General features: G+C 47.8%; 1 protein-coding gene across 1 annotated transcript in view; it reads left to right on the top strand.

The window, feature by feature from the left end:
- Positions 1-26,623, top strand: part of JAKMIP1 (janus kinase and microtubule interacting protein 1) — a 154,691-nt gene that overhangs the window by 47,375 nt on the left and 80,693 nt on the right. The window contains exons 5-9 of the mRNA XM_060246127.1: positions 14,509-15,003; positions 17,908-18,120; positions 20,130-20,249; positions 21,845-21,991; positions 24,081-24,221. Of these exons, the coding sequence (XP_060102110.1) occupies positions 14,509-15,003; positions 17,908-18,120; positions 20,130-20,249; positions 21,845-21,991; positions 24,081-24,221 (1,116 nt within the window). The remainder of the gene's footprint in view (positions 1-14,508; positions 15,004-17,907; positions 18,121-20,129; positions 20,250-21,844; positions 21,992-24,080; positions 24,222-26,623) is intronic.

Raw genomic sequence — 26,623 nt, 5'->3', positions numbered from 1 at the left:
GATGAAGGGAACATTGACTCTCCAGAGTTCCATCCCTGGGACTCTTGTTGGTGTCTCTAAGGTGCTCCTGGATTCAAATCTAGCTGTTCTACTGCAGACCAACGTGGCTCCGCTCTGGAACCATCTTCCTCTGAGCCTTATTCAACTTTGTGGGTGTGCCCTTCCATTCCTCACCCTCTGCCAGTCATTGCATCACTGTCTTATGGATAGCAACAGAGAATAGGACTTCCGTTGATGGATGTATTGCTGACTGCCAATTGGCACATCGGGTTGGTTGAGTGTGCTGACTGCCTTAATGGATTCCATGGCTGGGGAGCTCCAGTCATTCTGAGGAGCATCTGCTCATTGACCAATGGAAGGCCAAGGCAATAAAGTAGGTTTTGTACTGATTGAAAGCTTGAAGTGCTTAGGCTATGGAAACTAATGGGCCCCTCTCCCCCTCATGTGACCAGCAGAATGCGAGGGAGTCCTCCCCAAAACAATAGATGGCATTTTGAGATCTGAATTGTTTCTGAATGACCTTGGGTGAGTCACAGTTCTCAAAAGAGCTGCTCTCAAGAGTCATTTCTGTCAGAGCTCTCTCAGCCCCACCAACCTCACAGGGTGGCTGTTCTGGGGAGAGGAAGGGAAAGGCGATTGTAAGCCACTCTGAGACTTCAAGTGAAGGGTGGGGCATCAATCCGATCTCCTCCTCCTCCTCCCTACCCCCATTTGATTACATAGAACATCACTGTTAGGTTGTCTGCTGCCACCTGATATTTCTTCCCATTAGGTAGGACAGAAAGGCAAACATCGCTTTGATTTCTAAGGCATTTCTGTTTAGTGACTAGGTGAACCAGATGCCACTGGTGCAGAAGGGTGCATGAGCACCCCAACCCTGCTGTGAGTTGTCTGTAATAAGGATCACGTCTGGTGTTTATAGGGTTGAAATAAAAAGTTATGGTTAGCCATAGCTCTCGTAGGAGTTGTCCTTGAAAGGGCAGCTTCTGTGAGAGCCCTCTCTGCCCCATGCACCTTGCAGGTTGTCTGTTGTGAGGGAAGAAGATAAAGGCGATTATAAGCCGCTCTGAGACTCTGATTCAGAGAGAAGGGTGGGGTATAAATTTGCAGTCGTCTTCAAAATTATCCATGGTTAAAATAGAATAGTGAAATTAATAAAATTAAAAAAGAGATATATGCCTTTCTAATGCAGAGACAAGCACTACAAAACTTAGCTACTTGTTTTGGGATATTCTGATTGGCATCTGAGAGGAGACAGACTACCTGAGTAGACCCTGTTAGTCCTGGCTTAGTCTTAACTCATGGGAAAATGTATTTAGCATGGGCTAAACTATACCAAGGACATATTAGAAGCACATGTTCAATTGTTTCTATTTCTTGCAACTCACACTGGAAAAGTCTCTGAACAAATGCAATTTTCTTATACCTTCAAGGACAGCAGAAGGAAGGGTTGAACATCTTGCCAGGGAGAAAGCTTTCCTCATTTTTTGATCCTCTGTTAGTAAGATGGTGGAGAGGAGCAAGACGATATCTATGTCAAGCATGCAGGTTCAATGACAAGTCGAAGTTGATACAAAGACTACATTTATTGATAGACCGATACTTTGGTGTAACAGGTTCTTGAGAGTAATGCTGACAATACATTGATACAATACTTTTAAGGCTTACTTCAAAAGGATTCCAAGGGATGGGGTTGCGGGGTAGCATTCACACATAAACACTACATTCCCCTTGGGGTTTCAGGACTGCGTCCTTGCTTTCCCCAAATGGCTCATACCCCCTTACACGAATGTATAGGAAGGTGCTGATTACTTGGTTTCAGTTCTCACTACTTCTAATTATAAGCCATAAAGCAAGACGGGGGGGAAGGGAAAGAATAACAAGCTAGCGAAGTTGGATCCTCCATGATACTTCACAGACCAGGTTAGGCAGGATCCTAAAACAATCAATTATCAATGGAATTTCACCATGCTTGACATACTGCCCCCCCTAAAATCAGCCTCGGGGCTTCTAAGGAAACTTGTTTACCAAATCAGGGGCTAACTCATTTTTTCTGCTACCCATTCATTTTCACTGGCTGGGAAATGTTTCCACTTAATCAAATAATACAAAACTCCACGCTTCATTTTTTAATTTAATATTTCTTGTACTTCATGATGACTCTGATTTCCAATCTGGATAGGTTGCGGAGCTGGTGGTCGAGGGTGCCAAGGAGAACCACCCGGGTCTCTTCGCAAAAGACTGCAATGAAAGACAGGGTGTATTTTACTAAACATTTTGGGCCAATTCTACGGTCACTTTGTTAATCACCCTCTTGATCTTAAAAAGGACCCAAGAATCTATACGCCAGCTTCTTGGAGGGCTGATTCAGTGGGAGGTTTTTTGTTGACACAAATACTGAATCCCCCACTTTAAAATCCCAAGTGGGTACATGGGATTTGTCATACTGTTTTTTGTACGCCTCCTTAGCGGCCTCCAAATTCTCTTGAATTCCCTTCCAGCTGTTCCCTAATTTTCCCCACCGTTGTTCGAACGAGGTGGGGTCACGGGTTTGCTCTCCCCCTGGCAGCAACGGAACAGGCTTCCCCTCATACCCATTTACAATCTGAAACGGGGAAGCCTTGGTTGAGCTGTGCACGCTGTTATTGTAACCATACTCAGCAAACGGCAAGAGATCCACCCAGTTAGACTGTTGGTGACTCACATAGCACCATAAATATTGTTCTAACAGTGCGTTCACGCGTTCTGTCTGTCTGTCTGTCTGTCTGGGGGTGGTAGGCTGAGCTCAACCCTTGTTCTATGCCTGATAACTTACAGAACTCCCGCCAGAAGTTGGCAACGAACTGTGGCCCTCTGTCACTAATAATCTTATCCGGGAACAAGTGTAGTTTTACAATGTGATGGAAAAATAGATAGGCTAATCTCTTAGCTGTTGGCAGCTGCGCACAGGGGATGAAATGTGCTTGTTTGGAGAAGGTGTCCACTACTACCAGAATTATGGTTTTGCCTTGTGAGACTGGTAGTTCGACTATGAAATCCATTGACACCACAGACCAAGGACATGTGTCTCCAGAGGTTTTAACAGCCCGGGGGGCTTCCCCTCCCCCTTTTTTGCCATTAAGCAAATTGGACAGGAGGCAACGAATTCAGAAACGTCCTTTTTCATGGAAGGCCACCAAAACTGTCTGTTAATTAAATGCAGTGTCTTCACATACCCAAAGTGGCCAGCTAATTTGTTAGAGTGGTAGAATTGCAAGACTTCGGACCGTAGGCTCTTAGGGACATACAGCTTGTCAACTTTATACCAAAACCCATCCTCCCCTTTCTGTACTTCCTCCGGTCTGTCTTCCCCCTCCTTTTCAGTTTCTATGGCCAGGCGCTCTCTCCCCCACTTATCGGGCTGCAGATTCCACCGTGTTTTGGACCGGGTGGTTACCATGGCGGCTAGTTGAGAGAGAGGGATCAGAGAGTCTACCACCTCCTCTTTTTGGCTATTGTGCTGAGGAAGGCGCGAAAGGGCGTCCGCCAAAAAGTTTTTTGTCCCAGGGATGTGCCTCAGCACGAAGTCGAATTTGGAAAAAAAACCCGCCCACCTGATCTGCTTTTCACTGAGTTTACGCCGACCGGTGAGCGCTTCCAAATTCTTGTGATTGGTCCAGATTTCAAATGGCACTTTAGCGCCTTCTAGCCATGACCTCCAGGTCTTTAGAGCGTAAGTCACAGCAAAAGCTTCTTTATCCCATACCGACCAATTTCTCTGCTCCTGGGAAAACTTTTTAGAAATATAGGCACAGGGCTTTAGCCTCCCCTCCTCATCTTTTTGCATGAGGATGGCTCTGACGGCGACATTGGAGGCATCACGCTGCACAATGAAGGGCTTCAGCTCATTAGGGTGGCTTAAAACTGGTTCACTAGTGAACAATTGTTTGAGCTTATTGAACGCCTCTTGGCGCTTCTGTGTCCAATTTAGTTTTGCCCCCCGGTTTTTTTGCGTCCGGACCCTTACCTCTGGTTTTTAGCAACTCCGTGAGGGGTAACATGATTTGGCAAACCCTGGTATAAAGGTTCGGTAAAAATTGGCGAACCCGAGGAACAAATGGAGCTGTCTACGTGTCCTCGGGGGAGCCTAATCCGGTACCGCTTGAACCTTACTCGGGTCCATGGCTAACCCCTGTGCTGATACCCTGAAGCCCAAATAGTCAAATTCGGTCTTATGGAACTCACATTTTGACAATTTAGCATGCAGTTTGTGCTTCAATAGGGTGCTAAGAACCTCCCTCACTAATTTCACATGCGATGGGAGATCTTGTGAATAGATAATGATGTCATCCAGGTACACCACCACCCCCTTGAACAGATATTCTCTCAACACCTCATTGATAAAGTTCATGAACACTCCCGGAACCCCTTGCAACCCAAATGGCATTACTAGATACTCAAACTGTCCCATGGGTGTATTGAACGCCGTTTTCCATTCATCCCCCTCTTTGATGCGCACTCTAAAATACGCATCCCTCAAGTCCAGCTTTGTGAACACCTTTCCCTCCGACACCGTGCTGAGTAAGTCCTTGATGAGGGGGGATAGGATAGGCATTGGAGGTGGAGATCCCATTAATCCCCCGAAAATCAGTACAAAGTCCGAGCGAGCCGTCCTTTTTTCTAAAGAGGACTGGGGCTGCATGGGGGGCTGTGGCGGGTTGGATGAAATCTCATTTCAAGTTCTTATCTAGGAATTTCCGCAATTCCACCTTTTCCGCCCACCCCATCGAATACAGTTTGGCCTTAGGTAGGGTTTGCCCCAGGATCAGTTCAATGGCACAGTCCATGTCCCTATGGGGTGGTAGTTCATCGGCCCCCTGTTCGCTGAACACCCCCCTCAAGTCTTTATAGGCATTAGGGATTGCCTGAACCTCTTCCGTTGTCAAGCAGACTTTCTCATTTCGGGGCGGTGGACTGGGACCCCATTCCTTAGTCCAGTGATGGGCTTTACATCTCGGGTCATTGAATTCTATTGTCTGGTCGCCCCACCGAATGTCTGGCTCATGCTTGGTCAACCAACCCACTCCCAAAACCACATTGTAAGAGGAGGAGGGGGCAATTACAAAGGCCGCCTGGTCCCAGTGGTCTTTGATGCCCAACGGCACTAACTGAGTCTCTAACACACATGGCTCCCCCCTCATTACTGACCCATCCATCTGTTCAAACTGGATGGGGTGCGGCAAGGCCATCGTGGGAAGCCCCAATGCGTCCACCAGTTTAGGGGTGATTATGTCTCTGGTACAGCCCGAATCAATCAGGGCTTTCACTTGCACGAACCTCTTGAGTTTGCTGTTTAGCAAAATTACTGGCACAAAATATAGCGACCCCGTTACTCTCATCCTGAGTGGTGCCGGTTCATCGGCGACCTGCTGGCTGGCACCATTTAGAGCAGGTCGTCCTCGTTTCTCAGTGGCTCGTCAGCCCAGGACATCTCACTCATCTCATTGGTGACGATGGTGTCGTCATCAGGCATCGAACTCATGGCTGCACTGCTCTTCTCCGCTTCCTTAGGGCGGCCGGCCTGCTTCTTTGGTGCCGGAGTGCTTGTCTTAGAGATGCTCGATGGTGGCCTGGGAGGGTTCGGACAGCTGCTGGCCAGATGGTTTGGGTCCCTGCACCTGAAGCATTTGCGGGTGCCCGGTGGTTTTCCCCTGGCTCCCCCCCCCTTGGGGTTTCTTCGCCTCCGTCTTCCCTTTGGGTTTCGGGTCACGACTTGACTTACTGCTCTGATGTTGCCGTTGCATGGCCACTCTCTTCATATTGGTCTCCACTTCTCCCGCCAGTTGGATCCATCCCACCAGGTTGGTTGGTCTGGCTTGTTGCAGGGCTCGATCCAGGAAGCTCGCGTTCAGCCTGCGGGTGAAGTGTTCAATCTTCATCAGTTCACTCCACCCCCTCACCTTGGCCGCGTTGGTACGGAACTCGGCTGCATACTCCCGAATCGTCTTGGAGTCTTGTTGCATGTCCCTCAGGGCGGCCAGGGCACGGGTCTCTTGCAGAGGGCCCTCGTACTGGGCTAGCAAAGCTTGTAAGAAAGTGGCCACAAAGTCCAGCTCCGGGCTCATGGCCTTGTACAGGCTCACGTACCACCTTTTGGCGGCCCCCTTCAATTTTGATCCCAGATAGTCCACATGACTGAATTCATCAGGCAAGGTGTTCCCCCCAATAGTGCATGTAGCTATTCGCCTGGATCGTGAAATACTCCACCTCCTCGGGATCTCCGTCAAAGGTGGCTTCCAACTCTCTCCCGCGGCCCCCCTCTAGTGGGGCTGGGGGCGCCGCCGGTTGCAGTGGCAGCAGCGCTGCTGGGGGTCTAACCACAGGCGGTTGCGGGGCTCTTCTCGGGTGGGTCGTTCCCAGGACTCGGTCAATTTGCCTGTTGAACTCTCCAGCCATCATGGTGGTTATCTCCTGCATCTCGTCCCGCAATCCCTTGGTGACCTCTTCAACCTCCTTTTGGATCATCGCACGGAATTCACGAGCCATCTCATCTTCCTCCTCTCTCGGGCCAGGTGTTTCGGGGTTCCCAAGTCCCGTGCCCAGAGGGGGGTCGGCTTCTGCACCGATCACTACTTACAAGGCCACTTTCTTACAAGCCTCTGTGCCCTCTTCCTCTCCGGGTCCAGGGTTCTCACCCCCTTCGTTGGCCATCTTTACCCGGCGCATGTGCCTGGTTAGAATGGCTTCTCGGCGTGCTGGAGCCTCATCCTTCGTGGTGGTGGAGGTACGGGGCTGCCACTGCTGCGGGGTGACCAATAGTTGTTGAATGTGGAGAGGGGAACTCGGTCCAGCGACTCTCCGGGCGTCCAGCACGTGCCACATTGGGGTTGGTGCTCTCGCCCCTTCCTCAGGTTCGGGAAGTTCACTGCTTACTGGAATCTTTTCAGCCATTCAGCTATAAAGTTGCCAGGGCGGTTAAACTTCTTGTAGTTTAGTCTCAAAATGTCAAGCATGCGGGTTCAATGACGAGTCGAAGTTGATACAAAGACTACATTTTTTTTTAAGTTTTGAAAAGCTTTATTAATATAAAGTTTCAGGTACAGAGATGGTAGTACATCAATAGGTGCGTACCAAGTACCAATATAAAATGAGGAAGTGGATACATACAAGATTGACCAATGAAAAACAAGTTACAACATTAGTTGGCATGACATCAGTATAGCATGATATGAGTCATTAGGGCTTCCGCTGTCCTTTGAGACTTTACTAATGAAGGGACGCCATTTTCGCATAAAACTCAAGGAAGCAGTTTGGGAAGGGACGCCATTTTCGCATAAAACTCAAGGAAGCAGTTTGGGAAGAACAATGGGGATCTAAATCATAAGTAAGCTTATCTAAGACAAAATAATCCCACAGTTTCAGCCACCAGGCCTGCCTCGAGGGAGGAGATTTTGCTTCCAGACCAAAGCTATTGCAAATTTAGCTGCCACGAAATATGCGAGATTAATTCCTCCGCATGTTCAGGAATATATGGGGCGTCTACTAGGTTTAAGAGAGCGTACTCCGGCACAAAGACTACATTTATTGATAGACAGATACTTTGGTATAACAGGTTCTTGAGAGTAATGCTGACAATACATTGATACAATACTTTTAAGGCTTACTTCAAAAGGATTCCAAGGGATGGGGTTGCGGGGTAGCATTCACACATAAACTAGCATAAATGTCTACATTCCCATAGTGTTATCAGGACTGCATCCTTGCTTTCCCCAGATGTCTCGTACTCCCTTACAGGAATGTATGGGAAGGTGCTGATTACTTGGTTTCAGTTCTCACTACTTCTAATTATAAGCCATAAAGCAAGATGGAGGGAAGGGAAAGAATAACAAGCTAGCAAAGTTGGATCCTCCATGATACTTCACAGACCAGGTTAGGCAGGACCCTAAAACAATCAATTATCAATGGAATTTCACCATGCTTGACAATCTAGTTGAATCAGACACAATAAAATCTGGACATCTTGAAAGATCTTGGTGTCTTTTTAAAAAACTCCAAATGTTAGTGATTCAGCAATTAGTTGTGAGGACTTTGCAAGCTTTTTTGCCGACAAAGACAAATTTCACACTCACCTTACACCGCTCTCATGTTTGTCTTCTCAGCGCGGCTTCCTTCCGATTTCCCACTATCTGCCTCGGAGCTGCAGCAAGGATCGTCGTTTTCACGCAGCAAACAGAAACTGTTTTTTAGCAGTTTCTGTTTGCTGCATGAAAACAATGATCCTTGCTGCAGCCCCGAGGCAGATAGTAGGAAATCAGAAGGAAGCCGCGCTGAGAAGACGAACGTGAGAGCGGCGTAAGGTGAGTGCGAGATTGGTCAAAATCTTGTTTCTGCACCAGGGCCTGCCTGCCAACATTGATGCAGTACATGAACTGGAGGCCCTTTAGCCATCTTTGGGTCCAGACTTTCTGGGCAAATGTCTACAGGATACTGGGTGCTATGAAGCTTAACACATGCATCTTAGACCTGTGCCCATCATGGCTGATGAAAGCCAGTGGTGATGGAATGAGTCTCTCTGATGGCCATTATAAATCTCTCCCTGAGTTTGGGGGTCTTCCTGAGGGGATTAAAGGAGGCTGTGCTGAGGCTGCTCTTGAAGAAATCATAGTTGGATCCTACTGATCCATCCAATTGCCATCCAGTATAGAATCTTGTTCCTGGGTATGGTAATAGGGAGGCATCGGAACAGCTCCAGCTTTCCTGGAGAAATCACCTCTGGACCCATTTCAGTCCTGCTTCCACCTTGATCATGGGCCAGAGATAGCACTGGTTGCTCTCACAGACGATCTCTGTAGGCAGCTGGATTGAGGCAGGTATTGTTAGATCTAATGGCAGAGGAGGGCAATGAGGTCAAGTTCTGAGAGGAAAGGCTGAAGGAGCTAGGTGTGTTTAGCCTGGAGTGGAGATGACATGAGTGGTGATATGGCCTCCAATCAGGCGATGGGTCTAGTGTCTTCCATGGCGACACTAGGACTTTCTCAATTTGTTACGACTCCTATGCACCAGGCAGGCACATATTAGACCTGATCTTTGCGTCCGGGATCTTCGTGAACGATATCGCGGCAGAAGCAGTGCCATGGTCGGATCACCTAGCCCTCAAGGCCCGTATGGAGACGCTGCCTCAACCCTGTATGGGTGGAGAGCCTATTTTGGCTCGCCCGCGGAGCCTGATGGATCTGGAACGGTTCCAAAATAGCTCTGCGGGATCCCTGGCGATTCCCTTGATGACCTGGTTGAGACCTGGCAAAACCAGCTATCCAGGGCTATCAACGAGATTGCACCTCGACGCCCTCTGCGCCCTCGTGTGAGGCTGGCTCCATGGTACACCTCGGAGCTGCGACAGCTGAAACAAGGGCTCAGACGGCTAGAGAGGCAGTGGCGGCATACTCGTGATGAAGCGACGAGAACATCCTATAGAACATTCATGAAGTCATGAGATGGCAGTCAAGGCCACAAAGAAAGATTACTTTGCGGCTAGGATTGCGTCTGCAAATTCGCACCCGGCACAATTATTTAGAATAATTGGAAATCTTACTACACTGCCTCAAAGCAGACCAAACGTGAGAGAATTAGAGATAGGCTATGAGGCTTTTGCGAAATGTTTTGCAAATAAGATCACGTCGCTCCGCTGGGACTTGCCTACCACATTGGATACAGTACATGAACTTGAGGCCCCGTGCCTGTCTTCTGATTTAGTTCTGGATCGCTTCGACACACTCAGCCTGGAGGAAGTTGACGGAATTCTCTCGACTGCACACCCAACAACTTGTGATTTGGACCCTTGCCCTCCTGGCTGATTAAATCTTGCCAGAGGGAGCTTAGATGTCCTTTACGGGACATCATAAATAGATCCCTCTCAGAGGGGCGTTTTCCAACACCTTTGAAAGAGGCTATGGTTTGTCCCCTCCTAAAAAAGAGTACAGCAGATCTGGCCGAATTGGCAAATTACCGGCCGGTCTCTAATTTACCGTTTTTAGGTAAAATTATAGAGAGGGCAGTGGCGTTGCAGTTGCAGGGCTTCCTGGATGACGTTTCCATTCTAGACCCCTGCCAGTCCGGCTTTTGCCCGGGCCATGGGACGGAGTCAGTGCTGGTCGCCTTGGTAGATGACCTCCAGCGGCATCTGGATCGAGGTGGCGTGGCAGTGCTGATGTTAGATCTGTTGGCTGCGTTCGATACGGTCGACCATCATTTACTGACCCGCCGCCTCGCCAACATAGGGGTTAGGGGGTGGCCCTACAGTGGCTTTCCACCTTCCTCAAGGGACGGGGACAAAGGGTGGCAATTGGGGGTGAGCTGTCCCAGCGGCACACACTAGATTGTGGAGTGCTGCAGGGAGCAGTTCTCTCCCCAATGTTATTTAACATCTACATGCGCCCCCTTGCCCAGATTGCCCGGAGGTATGGGCTTGGGTGCCATCAATATGCAGATGACACCCAGCTCTATCTGCTAATGGACGGCCGGCCTGACTGCGTCCCAGGGAATCTCGACCTGGCATTGCAGGCTGTGGCAGGTTGGCTTAGGCTGAGTGGGTTGAAGCTGAACCCGACGAAGACAGAGGTCCTTTGCATGGGTCGCGGCGCTCTGGGAGGAGAAATTCCTTTCCCGGTCTTTGACGGTACGCCGCTGAAAGCGGCGCACCGAGTCAGGAGCTTGGGAGTTCTACTGGAGCCTTCATTATCAATGGAGGCCCACATAGCAGCCACTGCCAAGTAAGCGTTTTTTCATCTGAAGCGGGCAAGGCAGTTGGCCCCCTTCCTAGAGTGTCAGGACCTAGCAACAGTGATCCATGCAACGGTCACCTCAAGGTTGGATTACTGTAATGCCCTCTACATGGGACTGCCTCTGTGCTGAACCTGGAAGCTGCAGCTGGTGGAGAACACAGCAGCTAGGCTGTTATTAGGGCTCCCGAAATGGGAGCACATACAGCCAGGGCTACGCGGACTGCTCTGGCTGCCAGTTGTATACCGGGTTCGCTACAAAGTGCTGGTTATTACCTTTAAAGCCCTATATGGTCGAGGACCTGCCTACCTGAACCCCAGAGAGCACTGAGGTCAGTGGGGAAGAACCAACTGACTATCCCCGGGCTGAAGGAGGCAAAATTAAAGAGTACTCATACACGGGCCTTCTCCATTGCAGCTCCACACCTATGGAACCAGCTCCCGGAAGAAGTGCGGGCCTTGCGGAACCTTGAACAGTTCCGCAGGGCCTGCAAGACCTTCTTCTTTAGGATGGCCTTTACCTGACTGAATGACTGATGGACTTGTCTTAAATGATTCCGCCATCATACATACTTGCATCTAATAGAATAGCACCAGAAATGCACTGTGACCTCTGGCTGGTGAGTTTGGGGGTTGCTCTCTCCAGACTGTGGTGCCTCGCCTATTATAGAGGCAGTCATGGACTACTCTTTATGTGCTGCTGAACCAGGTGGGTCTGAGGATTCAGGGAAGCCCCAATCTGGGACAGTGATGCCCAGAAAGTCTGTGTTTGTGCGACTGCCAAGGTGATCTCTCTCTCTCTCTCTCTCTCTCTCTCTCTCTCTCTCTCTCTCTCTCTCTCTCTCTCTGTGTCAGAATGAATCACAGTTGCAGGTAAGTGCAACCCTGTCTTACTGACAGCCATAAGCTATTTCTTGTTCTCCAGTATCAAGAAAATATCTTTGAGTTTTAGTCATCTCTGTCCCAAGAGGCTGTGCAAAGAGGTTCCCCTGATGTTGTAGTAGTTAGAGTGTCCAACTGGAAGAACCAGGTTCGAATGCTGCCCACTTTGTCATAGAGGCTTGCTGGGTGATCTGGGGCCAGTTACACATCCCTCGGCTAGTCTATCTCACAGGGCTATTACGAAGATAAAATGGAGAAGAAGAAACTGTTATAAGCCATTTTGGGTCCCTATTTGGAATGAGAAGCAGGAGTACAAATGAAGTAGATTGTTTTTAAAAATGCTTTTTTTCTCCACTGAAAAGCCTGAGGAATTTGTAAACTGAGAATTTGACCATTTCCTTTAAACCCAATTTTGTATGTGCTCTCTTCTGAAGAAAAGGAACAGAAGACCAACGCCGGCACTAGGGGTTCTACCACCCTAGGCAGAACCCCCCATATGCCCCGCCCCGTGTGCTCCTAAGGGGGGATATTCTTTGCATGCTGGTGACGATGTCATCATGCCAGTCAGCAGGCAAGCCCAGAGCACACAAGTGCTGCCGCAATGAGCTTTTCTTCACAGGGCAAACATTGTCTGTGCTTGTCGGAGCCTCAAAGGAAGCCTCCGAAGAGTGACCAGTTTTACTGCTGCCTGCTACTTTTGGATTGAAAGCTCCAACTAGTGCAATGGGAAGGTGCCACCACCAGCCACTTTTAACCCGAAAGCAGCAGGCAGCAGTAAAATGGGGCGCTCTTCAGAGGCTTCCTTGGAAGCGTTCAACAAGCGCAAGGCAATGTTTGCCCTGCAAAGAAAACCGGCCAGCTTTTGGTTTTACAAAATTACCATAGTTAAAGTGATGTTGTGTTATGCCTGAATGGAGCTAGGGTGTCTATGGCTGACCTAAAAATGGGGATTAATACATTCTGGTCTTTACCATTTTGTGATAATCTGCTCCGATTAGTCATTTATCTATCATTTCACAAGAAATCACAGGGAGAAAACAGTTTTTAGAAATCCCATCCCAGATATGCTCAGCATAGAGCCCAGATAAGTGCCACATGGGAAGGGGGAGTAAGGGGGCACCCAACAGCGCCCCCTGGTATAGTGGCACCCTAGGTGGTTGCCTACCCTGCCTACTCCCATATGCTGGCCCTGCAGAAGACACTGTGTCGGGGGCCCTGCAGTTGGCTGAAATCAACAGAAGCGATCAACTGGTAACCAGAGGACTGTAAGAAGTTTGAAAACTTTGTGAGGAGAAAGCCACAGGTTGGAACTCTTCAGAGAAGTTTGTGCAATTGCCTCAGTGCTTCCAACTGTCCTGATTTAAACTGTATTGCTGAGAGAGAAACTGCAAGCAACCTTGAGAAGCTGCTAGCTGTAACAAGTATTGGCTAGGATAGACTAGTAAGATTTTTTGTTTCTGTGTTTCTTGTCTGTACACCTCTATTTTTTATTCTGTCTTGTAAATAAACTGCATCCTTCTTATATTTTAATTGGACGGAGTTCTGGTCCTCATTACTAGTCTAATGGGGTGAATTCACTCTAAATACTTGAAGGGCTGTCATATAGAGGATGGTGTGGAATTGTTTTCTGTGGCCCCAGAAGGTAGGACCAGAACCAGTGGGTTGAAATTAAATCAAAAGAGTTTATGGCTCAACATTAGGAAGAACTTCCTGACCGTTAGAGCAATTCCTCAGTGGAACAGGCTTCCTCAGGAGGTGGTGGGCTCTCCTTCCTTGGACGTTTTTGAACAGAGGCTAGATGGCCATCTGACAGCGATGAAGATCCTGTGAATTTGGGGTAGGTATTTGTGGGTTTTCTGCATTGTGTAGGGGGTTGGACTAAATGACCCTGGAGATCCCTTCCAACTCTATGATTCTAGCAGACAAAAGGGAATCCTTTATTTTTGTTATTTGGATTTTTTCTCTAAATTAGAAATTCTGGACCTAGAAATGTGATGTTTTGACACCTCCGCTCCCACCCTCTTCTCTTCTTACTTTAGGCTTCTATTGCCCCCTTATTTTTATTCACTGCCCTGCAATTGCACCGCCTCGCAATTGCTACTACCACCCCCCTGGATTGTTCCAACGCTCCCTAGGGGGCAATATCGCCCACTTTGGGAAACACTGCTTTAGAAGATGGTGCAGAATTGTTTTCTGTGACCCCAGAAGGTAGGACCAAAACCAGTGGGTTGAAATTAAATCAAAAGAGTTTCTGGCTCAACATTAGGAAGAACTTCCTGACCATTAGAGTGGTTCCTCAGTGGAACAGGCTTCCTCCTTGGGAGGTGGTGGGCTCTCCTTCCTTGGAAATTTTTAAACAGAGGCTGGATGATGATGATGGGAATATTGGATTTATATCCTGCCCTCCACTCTGAGTCTCAGAGCGGCTCACAATCTCCTTTATCTCCTTCCCCCATAACAGATACCCTGTAAGGTGCGTGGGGCTGAGAGGTCTCTCACAGCAGCTGCCCTTTCAAGGACAACTCCTATGAACACTATGGCTGACCCAAGGCCATTCCAGCAGCTGCAAGTGGAGGAGTGGGGAATCAAACCTGGTTCTCCCAGATAGGAGTCCACACAATCACTACACCAAACTGGATGGCCATCTGACAGCAACACAAATCCTGTGAATTTAGAGGGGGGGGGGGGGATTTGTGAATTTCCTGCATTATGCAAGGGGTTGGACTAGATGACCCTGGAGTTCCCTTCCAACTCTATGATTCTATGACAACCCTAGATAAAAACAATAGAAAATTGTAATAGATAAGTGCTTCCCTTTCAAATCAGCCATTCCTGTGTAACTGGTTGACTTTCCAATAAAATGTTCTAGGTGAGCAAACTGAGAGAGAAGCTCCAGGAAGTAAAACAAGAGCGAGAACAGGAGCAGCACAAACACACGGCCTACCTGTCCGAGTTGAAGGCTAAACTCCATGAAGAGAAGATGAAGGAACTGCAGACTCTCCGAGAAGTACTGATCCGGCAGCATGAACAAGAGGTAGCTCGTATGGCAAAAATAAAAGACAGCGAGATCCAGAGACTGCAGTCCACGGTAAACGTCCTGCGAGATGGGGCGGCCGACAAAGTGAAAACAGCATTGCTAAATGAAGTTCGGGAAGAAGCCCGGAAATCATTTGATAGCGAGCGGATGAAGATGCAGCAGGAGATCCTAGAACTTAAAGCCTGCAAAAAGCAGCTGGAAGAAGCATTGAACAACATCATGCAGGCAGATAAGATAAAGGCAGCGGACTTGCGCACAGCTTACCAGGCCCATCAGGATGAGATAAACAGAATAAAGCGCGAGTGTGAGAGAGATATCCGTAAACTGGTAGGTGCCCCCTAGGAGCAGGCTATGCTCCAAATTTTGTTACCATTACATGCAGCTGAATCCTTAAAATAATCTAGTGGGTAGCTGTGTTGGTCTGAAGGAAGGGTGGCCAAACTTGCTTAACATAAGAACCACATAGAATAAATGTCAGATGTTTGAGAGCCACAAGAGATGAACAATATTACACACCTTTATTAAAACTCTTAATTCTTTCTTTGCACAGAAAGATAAAATACATCTGTATGCACTTTACAACACAACCATGCTAGAAGGAGACTTTTAAAAACAAAAGCTGGGAATAACAGTCCCCATAAGACCAGCATAGTAAAGGTTAGGGAATTATTTTTTGGCAACAGTGGGAGAAGAAAACACACATGTTCCATTTAAATCACTGACCACCTGTTTGCGTCATTATGCCTTGACACCAAGATTAGTAAATATAGCTCCTACAAGAGCTGTGAAACTAAGGAGGAACCCTGTGCCACCTTCTTTAATTCTGTCCCTCCTTCCAGTGTCTCCCTTGGCTCTTGCACTCTCTTCTCCACTCTAGGTCTCTGGGCGACGTACGGTGGAAGGGAAGAGCTTGTAAGCCTGCCTATTCCCCCCTCCTCCCTGCTTCACACACAGCACAAATAGTCACCAACTGTAGGTTGGCATTCAGAGGCTGACAGGTCCTGTTGCTAAGCACACTTACTTGAGAGTAAGCTTGCATTAAGTTCCTCCTTGACCTCTGGGAGCTGCACAGTATGTTTGAAAGAGCCACGTGTGCAGTTTGGCCACCCCAGTCTGAAGCAACAGAACAAAGTTTGAGTCCACTGGCTCCCTTAAGACCAACAAAGTTTTATTCTGAGTAGAAGCTTTCATGTGCAGACAAAAGCTTATACCTGTGCTTTGCTGAGTAACACTCAGATAGACTTCCACTATGCAAGCATAAAGGTCAAGGTAGTCCCCTGTGCAAGCACCAGTCGTTTCTGACTCTGGGGTGATGCTGCATCACGACATTTTCACGGCAGACTTTTTACGGGGTGGTTTGCCGTTGCCTTCCCCAGTCATCTACACTCCCCCCCCCCAGCAAGCTGGGTACTCATTTTACCAACCTCGGAAGGATTGAAGGCTGAGTCAACCTGAGCCGGCTACCTGAACCAGCTTCCACTGGGAGTGAACTCAGGTTGTGAGCAGAGGGCTCCGACTGCAGTACTGCAGCTTTACCACTCTGCGCCACGGGGCTCTTACTAATGCAAACATAGGTGAAGCTTTATTGATACGTCACAAGTTCAGACCTTTCCCATATGGAGGCCTTGTCAGAAATGAAAGTAAGAATCACAGACATCATTAAGTAATTCAGGGAAGTGTGGTCTTCTTCCCCACCCCCCAGACCTCCTAACACAAAGCGGTTCAAGGGGAACCCATCTCCTTATCTCCAGAGAAGTGAAGGCTCTTCCCAGACTCCATCTCCAGATGATGAGAGAGGGAGGAGGGCCCCTACATTCCCGGGCAGCCCCCAGTAGTGGACTGGCCAGGGTGTCAGCTTGCCCAATGGCAACTGGGCCCTGTGGGCTCCTGATGAAATGGGCCCCCTTAAACAATATGCTCTAAATGTTATGACCTTTTAGTAGCTTGAAAATCTAACAGAAGTTCTTTATCTCTTGGCAACCACTGGCAGCCACCATCATCTCTACTGTGAGAAACAAGATAACTTTTCACAGACCATCCCAAGAACATTACATGTTCAATACAGCAGCCCCCCAGAATATACCACAATAACAGTTACATGTAAAAAGGCATGACAGGAGACATTGCATGGATCCTGACAATTCCAAGAATAAAGCCTTGTTGGTTTTAAAGGTGCCACTGGATTCAGCTAACCTGTGAGGCTAAGAAGAGTTGACTCTGGTTAGTACTTGGATGGGAGATCTCTAGAGAAGGCCGGGGTCTCAGTGCAGAGGCAGGCAATGGCAAATTATCTCCACCTTGAAAAACCGGTGAGGGTCACCATAAATTGGCTGTGACGATGGCATTTTAGACACGCAGGCACATCTGATTCCTTGATTCCTCCCCCCCCACACACACACTTCCTATGCTTCATAGATCATGTCAGTGTTTTAGTAGTGGTGTCTGTTTCTGTACCATCTAGTATACAGTTGCTTCTGTCTGTTGTAAACATCACGTTACTTACTATTGTCATTAACAAAGTCATCAGACGGGAACTTCTATAGTGTCCCTAGTCTATTTGGCTTTGGGTGGCAAAATGATTTTGTATTACTTTGTTTTTGGTTCCACATACAACATTTCTGTATTCACCCTGATTAACATCTCATCTCTTTCTTGATATTCATGTAGTAGAGAAGGGTCTGAGCATGGAGAGCCTTCAGATGTTTTTGAAGGCATACAAAATGCTGTTTTAGTCACTGACCATATGACCCAAGAGTGGAACTTCTTGTTCCAAGAAAGGCCGTTCCTGTGCTTTGGTTTATTGGGTTGCCTCAGATATTCAGACAGCTGAAGCTGTTTTCATTACCTTGAAAGGGTGCTAAGGCATTTCAAAGAGATTTTTTCCCCTCCGAACTGTCACTGAACAAGCATCTCTCTTCAGATGTTGTTGCAGCTGCTCATGGTGGCTGCGTCTTCTCAGTTCCCAGCTTGCATGGAGGGGAATCAACATCTCTCAAGTGGATTCAGGTTTTGATATTGCAAAGCAACTCAAAGGAAGTAGTGAAGCAAGGAACAGAGGTAGCATTGTTGGATTCTGTTGAAGAAGCGATGCTGGTTTTCAGGGCAGCCCAGCTTCCTCCTAGGCATGACTTGGCTACCATGGAAGAGTTGCTAAGGAAAAAGGACATTCTGTGCTTGGAGTCATTGTTAACAATGCTGGTTCCCCCCCCCCTCCCCTAACTGTTTTCTAAGATGGATGAGATCAAAGGCAAAGACAGAGTGATTTTGGCACTGGAGAAAGACCTTGGTGTCCAGGCAGGCCACACACAAAAGCTGCTGCTCCAGAAAGAAGCCCTGGATGAACAGCTTGTTCAGGCGAAAGAAGCAGAACGGTACCATGGGAGTCCCAAGAGAGAACTTCCGCCTGGAGTGGGAGAGGGGGCTGAACTTGCAGGAAACTTGGGGGTAAGAGAACCTTCTACTCGCTGTCACATATGCAACATACAAACAATTCCAGCGGCAAAATACTACTTGAGTTAAGAACATCAGAAGAGCCCTGCTGGATCAGACCAATGGTCCATCTAGTCTGGCATCCCATCTCACCCAGTGGCCTCTGGAGGGCCAACAACAGGACAGAGAGGCTGAGGCCTTCCCTGATGTTGCCTCCTGGTCCTGGTAATCAGAGGCTGACTGCTTCTGAACATCTCCATGGCTCCTCCATGAATCTATAGAATCCCCTTTTATGGCTGTCTATGCCTGTGACATAGTTCCAAACAGAGATATGAAGCAGGTCAGAAACTATAATAGAAAAGGACAAATAAATTAAAAGTAAGTTGTGTAAAAATACAGCAGCGAGACTTGATTTCATTCTCCAAAGGACTTTATTTTCTAGTAAAAAAAAAGTCATGGTTTTCCAGCATAAAATTGCAAATACAAATTGTTTTAAACTTTATTGGCCAAATATTTTATGCAGTCAGTCAGTACTAAAAATTAAAGTAACCCTAAAAATTATGCTGAAGTTATTTTGGAAGGTCAGTTGGATCTTTCAGGCTTCAAAGTGGCCTCAGATTTTGGCAGTATATTAAAAAGTTTCAGCATACTCTATACCAGTTGGACGAACCTCTCTGAGCTTGCAAGCTCCTTTGGAATTCTGACACGGGGTCATGGGCACAAGCACAAAATGGCTGCTGGGGGGAGACAGAGCCAACCCCTCAGAGGAAGCCAAAGTGCTAGGGATTGAATTTTTTTTAAAAAATGCAGGAAAAGAAGAGTGAGAGAGAATAAAACCAACATTGTGGTGGTAGATAGCTGTTGGTGAAACAGTGTTATTTTAATCTGTACAGTCAATTGGATCTCCAGTGGCCAATCAGAAGCCTTGCTGGGCAAGACCCCCACCTGGCCCCACTTACTTTCTAAAAACACTTGGTGGGCGCTAGGCAGTGTGTCAGTGGGCACCATGTTGGGGATCCCTGCTCTATACCTGTGGGAAGGTGTGCATATGAATCCAGCCATGAGGAGAAAGAGAAAACACTTGGTTTTCAAGGAGCCCAAAGACATTATTGAAGAGGGTCAGTGCAGTGAGAGGGTGGGGAATATTGACCAGAGTGTTGAACTGGGGAGACCCAGGTTTAAATAACTGCTCAGAGTGTGTAACTTTGTCTCAGGAAAACCATAGTCTGCCATTTTCCTGAACAGCCTCGAGAAGCATTACATGGATGTGTTCCTGTGTGTCTGCCTCAACAGGGCCAATACCAGCTCCGTGAGGCTGTTTCAGGTTCAGAAGTGATATCATCATGCCAGCAATGCTCTAGCATTTGGGGCAAAACATTATGGTAACCCAAATGCTAGAGTGTTGCTACACAACATCCCGACGTGATGGTAGCACTTCCATGCGACATCATCACATCAGTGACGTTGCTTCATGAGGAGGATGTTTGAGGGTGGGGCTTCCTGGCTGAAACCCCAATAGTCACAGGAACTCCCCCCACACCATGGGTCCTCAACCCTAATTCTCAAGCACAAGTTTGAAACATCGGAAATCTTTCTTGGGTGTTTCAGCTGAACAGAATTTTGATTTCCTGGAAAATGTTGATGGTAGCACATTGAATTCAAATCAGGAATAAAAATAATGCTTGCCCTCAAGTCAAATCTAGTCCTACAAAGAGGAAGCAACATACGTGTTCCCTTCCAGGACCTTTTTGAAATATTAACGGGTCTTTAGGAGCTGATCCTCCCTCCCCCAAGCAACAGTTCTTCTGTAGAGTAAACCTCCTGTGCGAAATGGGCTGCTGTCCTGCTTGTCCTGGGGGGGGGGCTAATCTCAGAAACAGGGTTTCTGCAAAGCATTGACAAGAGTCCACGGATGAGTGACCTGTCTCACATGTCCATGGCCTGCCGTTTTTACAAGATAATTTTTATCTTCACTTTCCTTTTGCTGATGGTCCTGTGCTTAATGCATCTTTTTTACTGTAAAGGAGCAACATATGGATGAGCGAGACATGAGGAGGTTTCAGCTAAAAATAGCTGAACTGAATGCCGTAATACGGAAGCTGGAAGACAGGAATACGCTTTTAGCGGATGAAAGAAATGAACTGGTAAGGTAACAAGTCCAAGCCAACTGTGGTAGTTTTCATTCTGGGCATGCTGCACTTTTGCATTTGTGTGACATGGGTGGCCTGTGAGTTTTGTCTTGCCTGCTTTCTGTTTTTCTGTATAACAACACATTTCCTTGGATTCTGAGCTGTGCTTTAAATGTTAGGAAAGCCAGAACTTTTAACATACTCTCTATTGTTCTTTACTTACTGTGACAGCAGTGACAGTTTGAACATATGAAGCTGCCTTCTACTGAATCAGACCCTCGGTCCATCAGTCAGTATTGTCTACTCAGACTGGCAGCGGCTCTCCAGGGTCTCAAGCTGAGGTTTTTCATGCCTATTTGCCTGGACCCTTTTTAGTTGGAGATACAGAGGATTGAACCTGGGACCTTCTGCTTACCAAGCAGATGCTCTACCACTGAGCCACCGTCCCTCCCCAATTTTGATTTTTCTTTTCCTTGTTGAGGCACAGTCAAGATACGGGCTATCCTGTACGAAGCCCTTCACAGTTTTGGTCCTTCTTATCTGTGGACCTGTCTGCCGTCCTCCTCAAATGGCTTTTGACCAGATTTGCAGCTGTGCAGGAAGATCTAGTGGTGGAGTTTCCTTTCCTAGCCCTGCTGGAGCTTTTGCACTTGTGCACTAGATGATTCTTCTATCCAGGAATCCTGGACAGTCAGTTCAAATAATTAATGAGGAGAGGGGGGCAACTAGGCCTTCCATATGGCTGTGTGAAAATGTGCATGCACAAAATAATATGGGTCATTGTTATGTATTGGAACTGGAGTTTGGCCCAAGGGCCAGCAGAGACTTGGCTGAGCTTGAGACCCTAAAGCAATAGCCACCTGGATTCAGGAAGGAGGCCCATCAGGGATCGTTAGGCCAGCTATTAACCTATAGTTGTGTGCAATGGGATGATGGAAATGGGTTTTTAGGTGGGGAGGTTTGCATGCATATACGCAGGGCCGTTGGTCCTGCCAGACAGTTCTGATCCTATCTCACTATGCTGAATCACTGAATAAAGAGCTGAACTCACTATCTCTTGGGTGTCCTCATGCTTTGAACCCAGTACATTTTAGTCAACATTTACCTAAATGAACACCAAATGGGAAGACTTAAAAAACAACAGCAGCCCAGTTTATCATCAGTGCCAGATAAGTTGATTTGCTCATTGTTTATATGATTGGTTGCCTATCAGTGTATAATGACGATAGGTCTGTGCGGCAGGGAAGGAACGTAGGACTTCCACCCATCCTGCTATGTGAGACTGTATGTGGTGAAACACTGCCCACTGCACGGTTTGAATATGAGAAAAGGCAACCACTGAACAGGCTCAGACTGTTCTCAAAGAGCTGAAGTGACTGACAAAAACCTGACTTTCTGTTGTCAACTGGCAAATAGTCTGAATGCTGTCACAGCAGTTCAAGCATCCTTCCCTGGCATTGAGTGGTCTTGCAGCCTGATCCTTCCAGTAGCTTTCTCCTGTGTTGGATCAGCAAGAAGAAGGACTGTTGCATTTACTGAAGACTGCTGTGTAATGAAAGCCCCCCTGAAAGCTGCATGTTCATTTTACTTTATTATTTCACCATCTTCAGCTGAAACGGTCTCGGGAGACAGAAGCCCAACTTAAGCCACTTGTAGAAAAGAACAAAAGGCTGAACAAGAAGAACGAGGACATGCTGCAGAGCATACAGAGAATGGAAGACAAAATTAAGAACCTCTCCAGGGAAAACATAGAAATGGTAAGGGGCCATCCTCACGGAGTCTCATCAGCAGTTCTAGATGGCTTAGAGCTTTCAAAAGGTCACCAGACAGTGAACTCAGATGGTTAAATCTCCCTTTTGTTTTGATAGGCAAACTGGCTCTTAGTGTTGGAAATAAATGTCTTGAGGCAGTGGCATTTCAGAACCTGATGCATTCCAAAGGGGCCGTGAGTTATTTTTAAATAACTCACAGCCATAATTTTGAGGCATTTGTTTTTTGCCTCATCCTCTTGAAATGGATCAGCACTTGTCTGCTGTTTTACCTAGAGTGCTTCGGGGTACATCTGAATGTTCTTCCACAAGGGCGCCTCTGAACTTCCAGGTCAGGGGGTCTTTTGTCTGCTTGAATATGCAGAAATCTGGGCCATACTCTGGGGAGAGCTGGAATAGCAGGTAGTGACACAGCTTTAATCTTTATGGAACACAGGGGTCGTTTTGTAGGAAAATAGGTGGTGGAGCTCATCCAGGGATTGTTGTGCAGCTGCACCTACTATTCAGTGGACAAGGTGGGAAGGAGGAGCTGTGCTCCTGTGAGTTCCCACTGAATCTGAGGCCTGATGGAACATAAAAGTAACAGAAGGAAAAGCAGGAAAATGCAAGTAAGATTAAAAGAATAACGTAAAATACTAAACTTGGGCAACTAACCTGTGAGGCCTGTATCACACATAAAGCCAAGCAAACCAGATGATTGCTAGTGGAAGCTGTCCTGGTTATGGTGAGTGGCTGTTCCAGATTTTGAGCCCACCCTTGGTGTGTCCCCAGACAGAGAGAGAGGTAGAGAGAGGGGATGTGTGTGTGTGGGGGGGGGGGGGGGGGTGAGCAGAAGGGTAAGGGTTTTTTTTTCTTCCTCCGAACAGCTTCTCTCTCTGAACAGCACTTTTAACTTTAAATGGAAGAATAAGAAAGTCATTACAGAGACAGTGGAGGAGGAGCAGAGAGTTACTCTTAACTCCTTGGAGAGTGACTGGTCGCTTCCGAGTGACTTTCTAGCTGCCCCTGCTGTGGGCTGCTGACCCTGCCAGTCCTTGCCTGCTCCAAAGCTCCTAAGTCCCTTTGCAGCGCTGGGTCTTCTCCCATCATCCTTCATTTGGAGACACTGTTGAGCTTGTTTCGTGTGCCTTGGGCTGCCCATACACAAGCGGCCTAAGCCACCAGCCCATTCATGGCTGGCTCAGTGTAAGCCCCCCTCCTCCCCAACACGTGATGCACTAGACCACACGGACTCCAGAACTGCCATCGTGTCGTTATCCATGATTTCTATGCCAAAAGGTGACTGAATCACACCAGGTGTGTGTGTGGAGTGGATGGCAGGCACAGTAAACTCTAAAGTGTTTGGATGTGTGTAGGGCATCTGCTTGGGATGGTGCTTCACAACTGCCACTTCCTCACTCATGTTAGGGGGAGGGTATTTGTGAGTTTCCTGCATTGTGCAGGAGGTTGGACTAGGTGACCCTGGAGATCCCTTCCAACTCTAGGATTTTATGTGCTGCTGTGTTCCTCTCTCTTGTAGCTCAAGTGAGGATTTCATCCGGGTAGGAAAAGGGGAGCACTGTTTCTCAGCCACCTTTCTGTCAATCCCTCCCTGCCCACCACTGCCCAATAGCGGAGCAGTCATTTCTGGCCCAGCCCTCGTGAGGCCACCTGCTGCTGCCTGAGGGTTGGAGCAATGAATCACCTTTGCCTGCTTCCTCTGCCTCCTGCCATGGTATTTAAAAACCCAAAACGATGGCCACAGTTGCTGACCACAGCCATCCAAATGCCTGTGAGAGGAATGGCTCTTCTGGGAGCAGGGGAAGCCCTGTGGGGCATGTAGGGGCTTCAGCTCCCGGGGGGGGGGGGCACAGAGGTGGGGAATGAACTGGAGAAGGCCCTGGTGGGGGGGAGCAGGAGGTGAGCCGGACAGGAGGCTGCTGGCCTGAGGTTACTACTTCCATGGGACTCAGGGATAATGAATGTTTGTAATAAAAGGGTTCATAGTATCTGGATGTGGTGCTGAAATATATATATATATATATATATATATATATATATATATATATATATATATATTTATTTATTTATTTTTAAGAAAGAGAAGTTATCTGCTCAGCCCACTTTGAGAAGACACACTTCATTGAATGATCTCAGCAGCACCCGGGAAGAACAAGAACTTGAATTCCTGAAACTGCAAGTTCTGGAGCAGCGACGCGTCATTGACGATCTCTTTGTGGTAATGCAGCTGTGTTTCCTGAGCACAGTCTTTGCCCTCATTCGTTCTTGAGCCACAGCAGCCGGTCCCTCCCGGGATCCCAGTAACATGATGACTTGCATTTTGATGGCCCTTCTTTCTCTCATGGCTGAATGCAAGCCAGGCAGTAGTGGTCCAGACCTCCAAAGGGACGGTGTTGGTGTGTGGAAAAGGTAACCCCACACTGCATTTCACTCAGAACAGAGGAGGGATTCCTTCACCCAGGAGCTTGAATGGTGGATGGAGCAGGAGTGGCCTTCTTGTGTTGCTTTCCTCTCTTTTCCCTTGCGGAAAAGCGTCATTTTGTGTGGGGGTTTGGCTTTCTGTGGGCTGGATGGGAGGAGACTATCAAACTTTAGGCAGGCCTTGGCCTCATCTCCTCCTCATTCCCCCCTCCTCTCCCCCCCTCTTCAACCAGTATTCTGAGGGAAACTCTCTAGAGAGGATAGAAAATCCCTCAACGTCATGAGGAGATCTGCCTCAGAATGCTGCAGGAGGGAGAGCCAATTCCTGGGCAGAAACTGCTAGTTTTATTATTGAATTCTGGGCAGGAAGCCAATCAGTCATTGGAGCTTGCTAGAGACAGAGGCAGGAATAGTCCTCCTCCTGAGCCAGAAACAGTGGCCATTTTGCGGGATATGTTTGACTAACTTACCCCAGAGTAACTCAGGGGCCTGCCCTGCACACCATCTAGATAGGGCATGAGTTTATAGGAGGGAGAGAGATGGAGCATTTTTGCCTGTCATTTTATTTCTTACATTCACTTCTAATATGCCTGTCAGAAGTGAATGGAATGGGGCAGGGAATCCCTAGAAAGAAGGAAAGTGGTAAAATGACCATTTGCCAACTCTTCAGGGGAGCCCCAAATATATTTTGGAAGCCCTGTGACAGGTTCCTGGTGACACAGGAGGGAGGTTGGGAGGCTGTCTCCCTAACCAGAGCCCAGGAGAAGGACGGTGCTGGCAGCAGTATCCTAAGGCAGTGGAATGGAACAGCCCCTTCAGGTCAGAATCCCAGGAGGGGTGGGCAGAGCTGGGGCCAGCCAGCAGGCTTGGTCTTCCACACTCCTTTAGGCATCTTTGTGTCCTACATGGGGCACAGAGAGTTCAGAGAATGGATTTTTGTCAAGGAGAAGGAAAAGCAGCAATATGATACAAAATGGGAGGGGTATCGTTGGGTGAGGGAGTGTTGCCTTGGACATGGCTTTTAAAAAATATATCTGAAGAAGTGCTTCAATGTTTGAGTCCAGTGTTTGAAGACCAAACAAGTTTTATTATGGATATAAGCTTTTGTGTGCATGCAAAATTATACCCAGAATAAAACTTTGCTGGTCTTTAAGGTGCCCCTGGACTCAAACTTTGTTCTGCTGCAACACGGTGGCCCCCACCTGGATCTGCTTCAGTGTTTGTGTGTTGCAGGGAGAAAATACTCAAACTGTTTAGAATTCTTTAGCTTTACAAAAGCAATCAACTTCTTAAGAATGGCACCACAGCAGGCAGCGAGGGGAATTATTAGAGTGATGCATTAGTGGGGGGGGGGCGCGGTGGATGAAGGACATGGGGCAGAGTGCTGACTCTGAGGGTTGAGAAAATGAGGTTTCCCCACATTGAAAGGACTGCTTTGACGTTGCATCCTGTTGAATAGCTGGGGAACCACAGCGGAGTAGCTCATTGGCCAGTTGTGACCCATCCCTGGGGGGAAATTCCAAAAACCCCTTGTACTTGGATTTCTGAAACAAGTACAGTTTCATATGCTGATATGTTTGTTAGAGGATTGAAGACTTGCCCAATCCCATCAGTAACGGGCACACGGACACATGAAGCTGCCTTAGACTGAAATCAGACTCCACTCCTTGGTCCATCACTGTCGCTGTTGCCTACTCAGACTGGCAGTGGCTCTCCAAGGCCTTAGGCAGAGAGCTCCTTCACATCACCTGCTGCCTGGTCTTTTTTGTAACCGGAGATGCCGGGGATTGAACCTTTGGCTTTCTGCATGCCAAGCAGATGCTCTGTCATTGAGCCATGACCTGCTTCTCCGTTGCTCTCTGCTTCCTAGGACAGAAAGGCGTGTAGAGGATTGGCCCCCTTTTTTCCAGCCAGGGAAATTTCCTTTGTGCACGCGCACATGTGGCATTGGGAAACCCCTGCAATCCCAGCATCAGCCCACAGCAGTCTTGTGTGCTTTCTGGCACCAACCTCATTAAGGAATTGAAATTAAAACGACAGAAACTGAACAAAAGGAGAAACTAAAGGAAGAGGAGGAAAGGAAAGGTCCCCTGTGCAAGCACCAGTCGTTTCCGACTCTGGGGTGACGTTGCTTTCACAACGTTTTCATGGCAGACTTTTTACGGGGTGGTTTGCCATTGCCTTCCCCAGTCATCTATG

The sequence above is a fragment of the Heteronotia binoei genome, chromosome 9 (genome assembly GCF_032191835.1).
Source record: "Heteronotia binoei isolate CCM8104 ecotype False Entrance Well chromosome 9, APGP_CSIRO_Hbin_v1, whole genome shotgun sequence".
Lineage (NCBI taxonomy): Eukaryota > Metazoa > Chordata > Lepidosauria > Squamata > Gekkonidae > Heteronotia > Heteronotia binoei.
The sequence above is the reverse complement of the archived record's forward strand: the minus strand, read 5'-3'. Positions and strand labels throughout refer to the sequence as shown.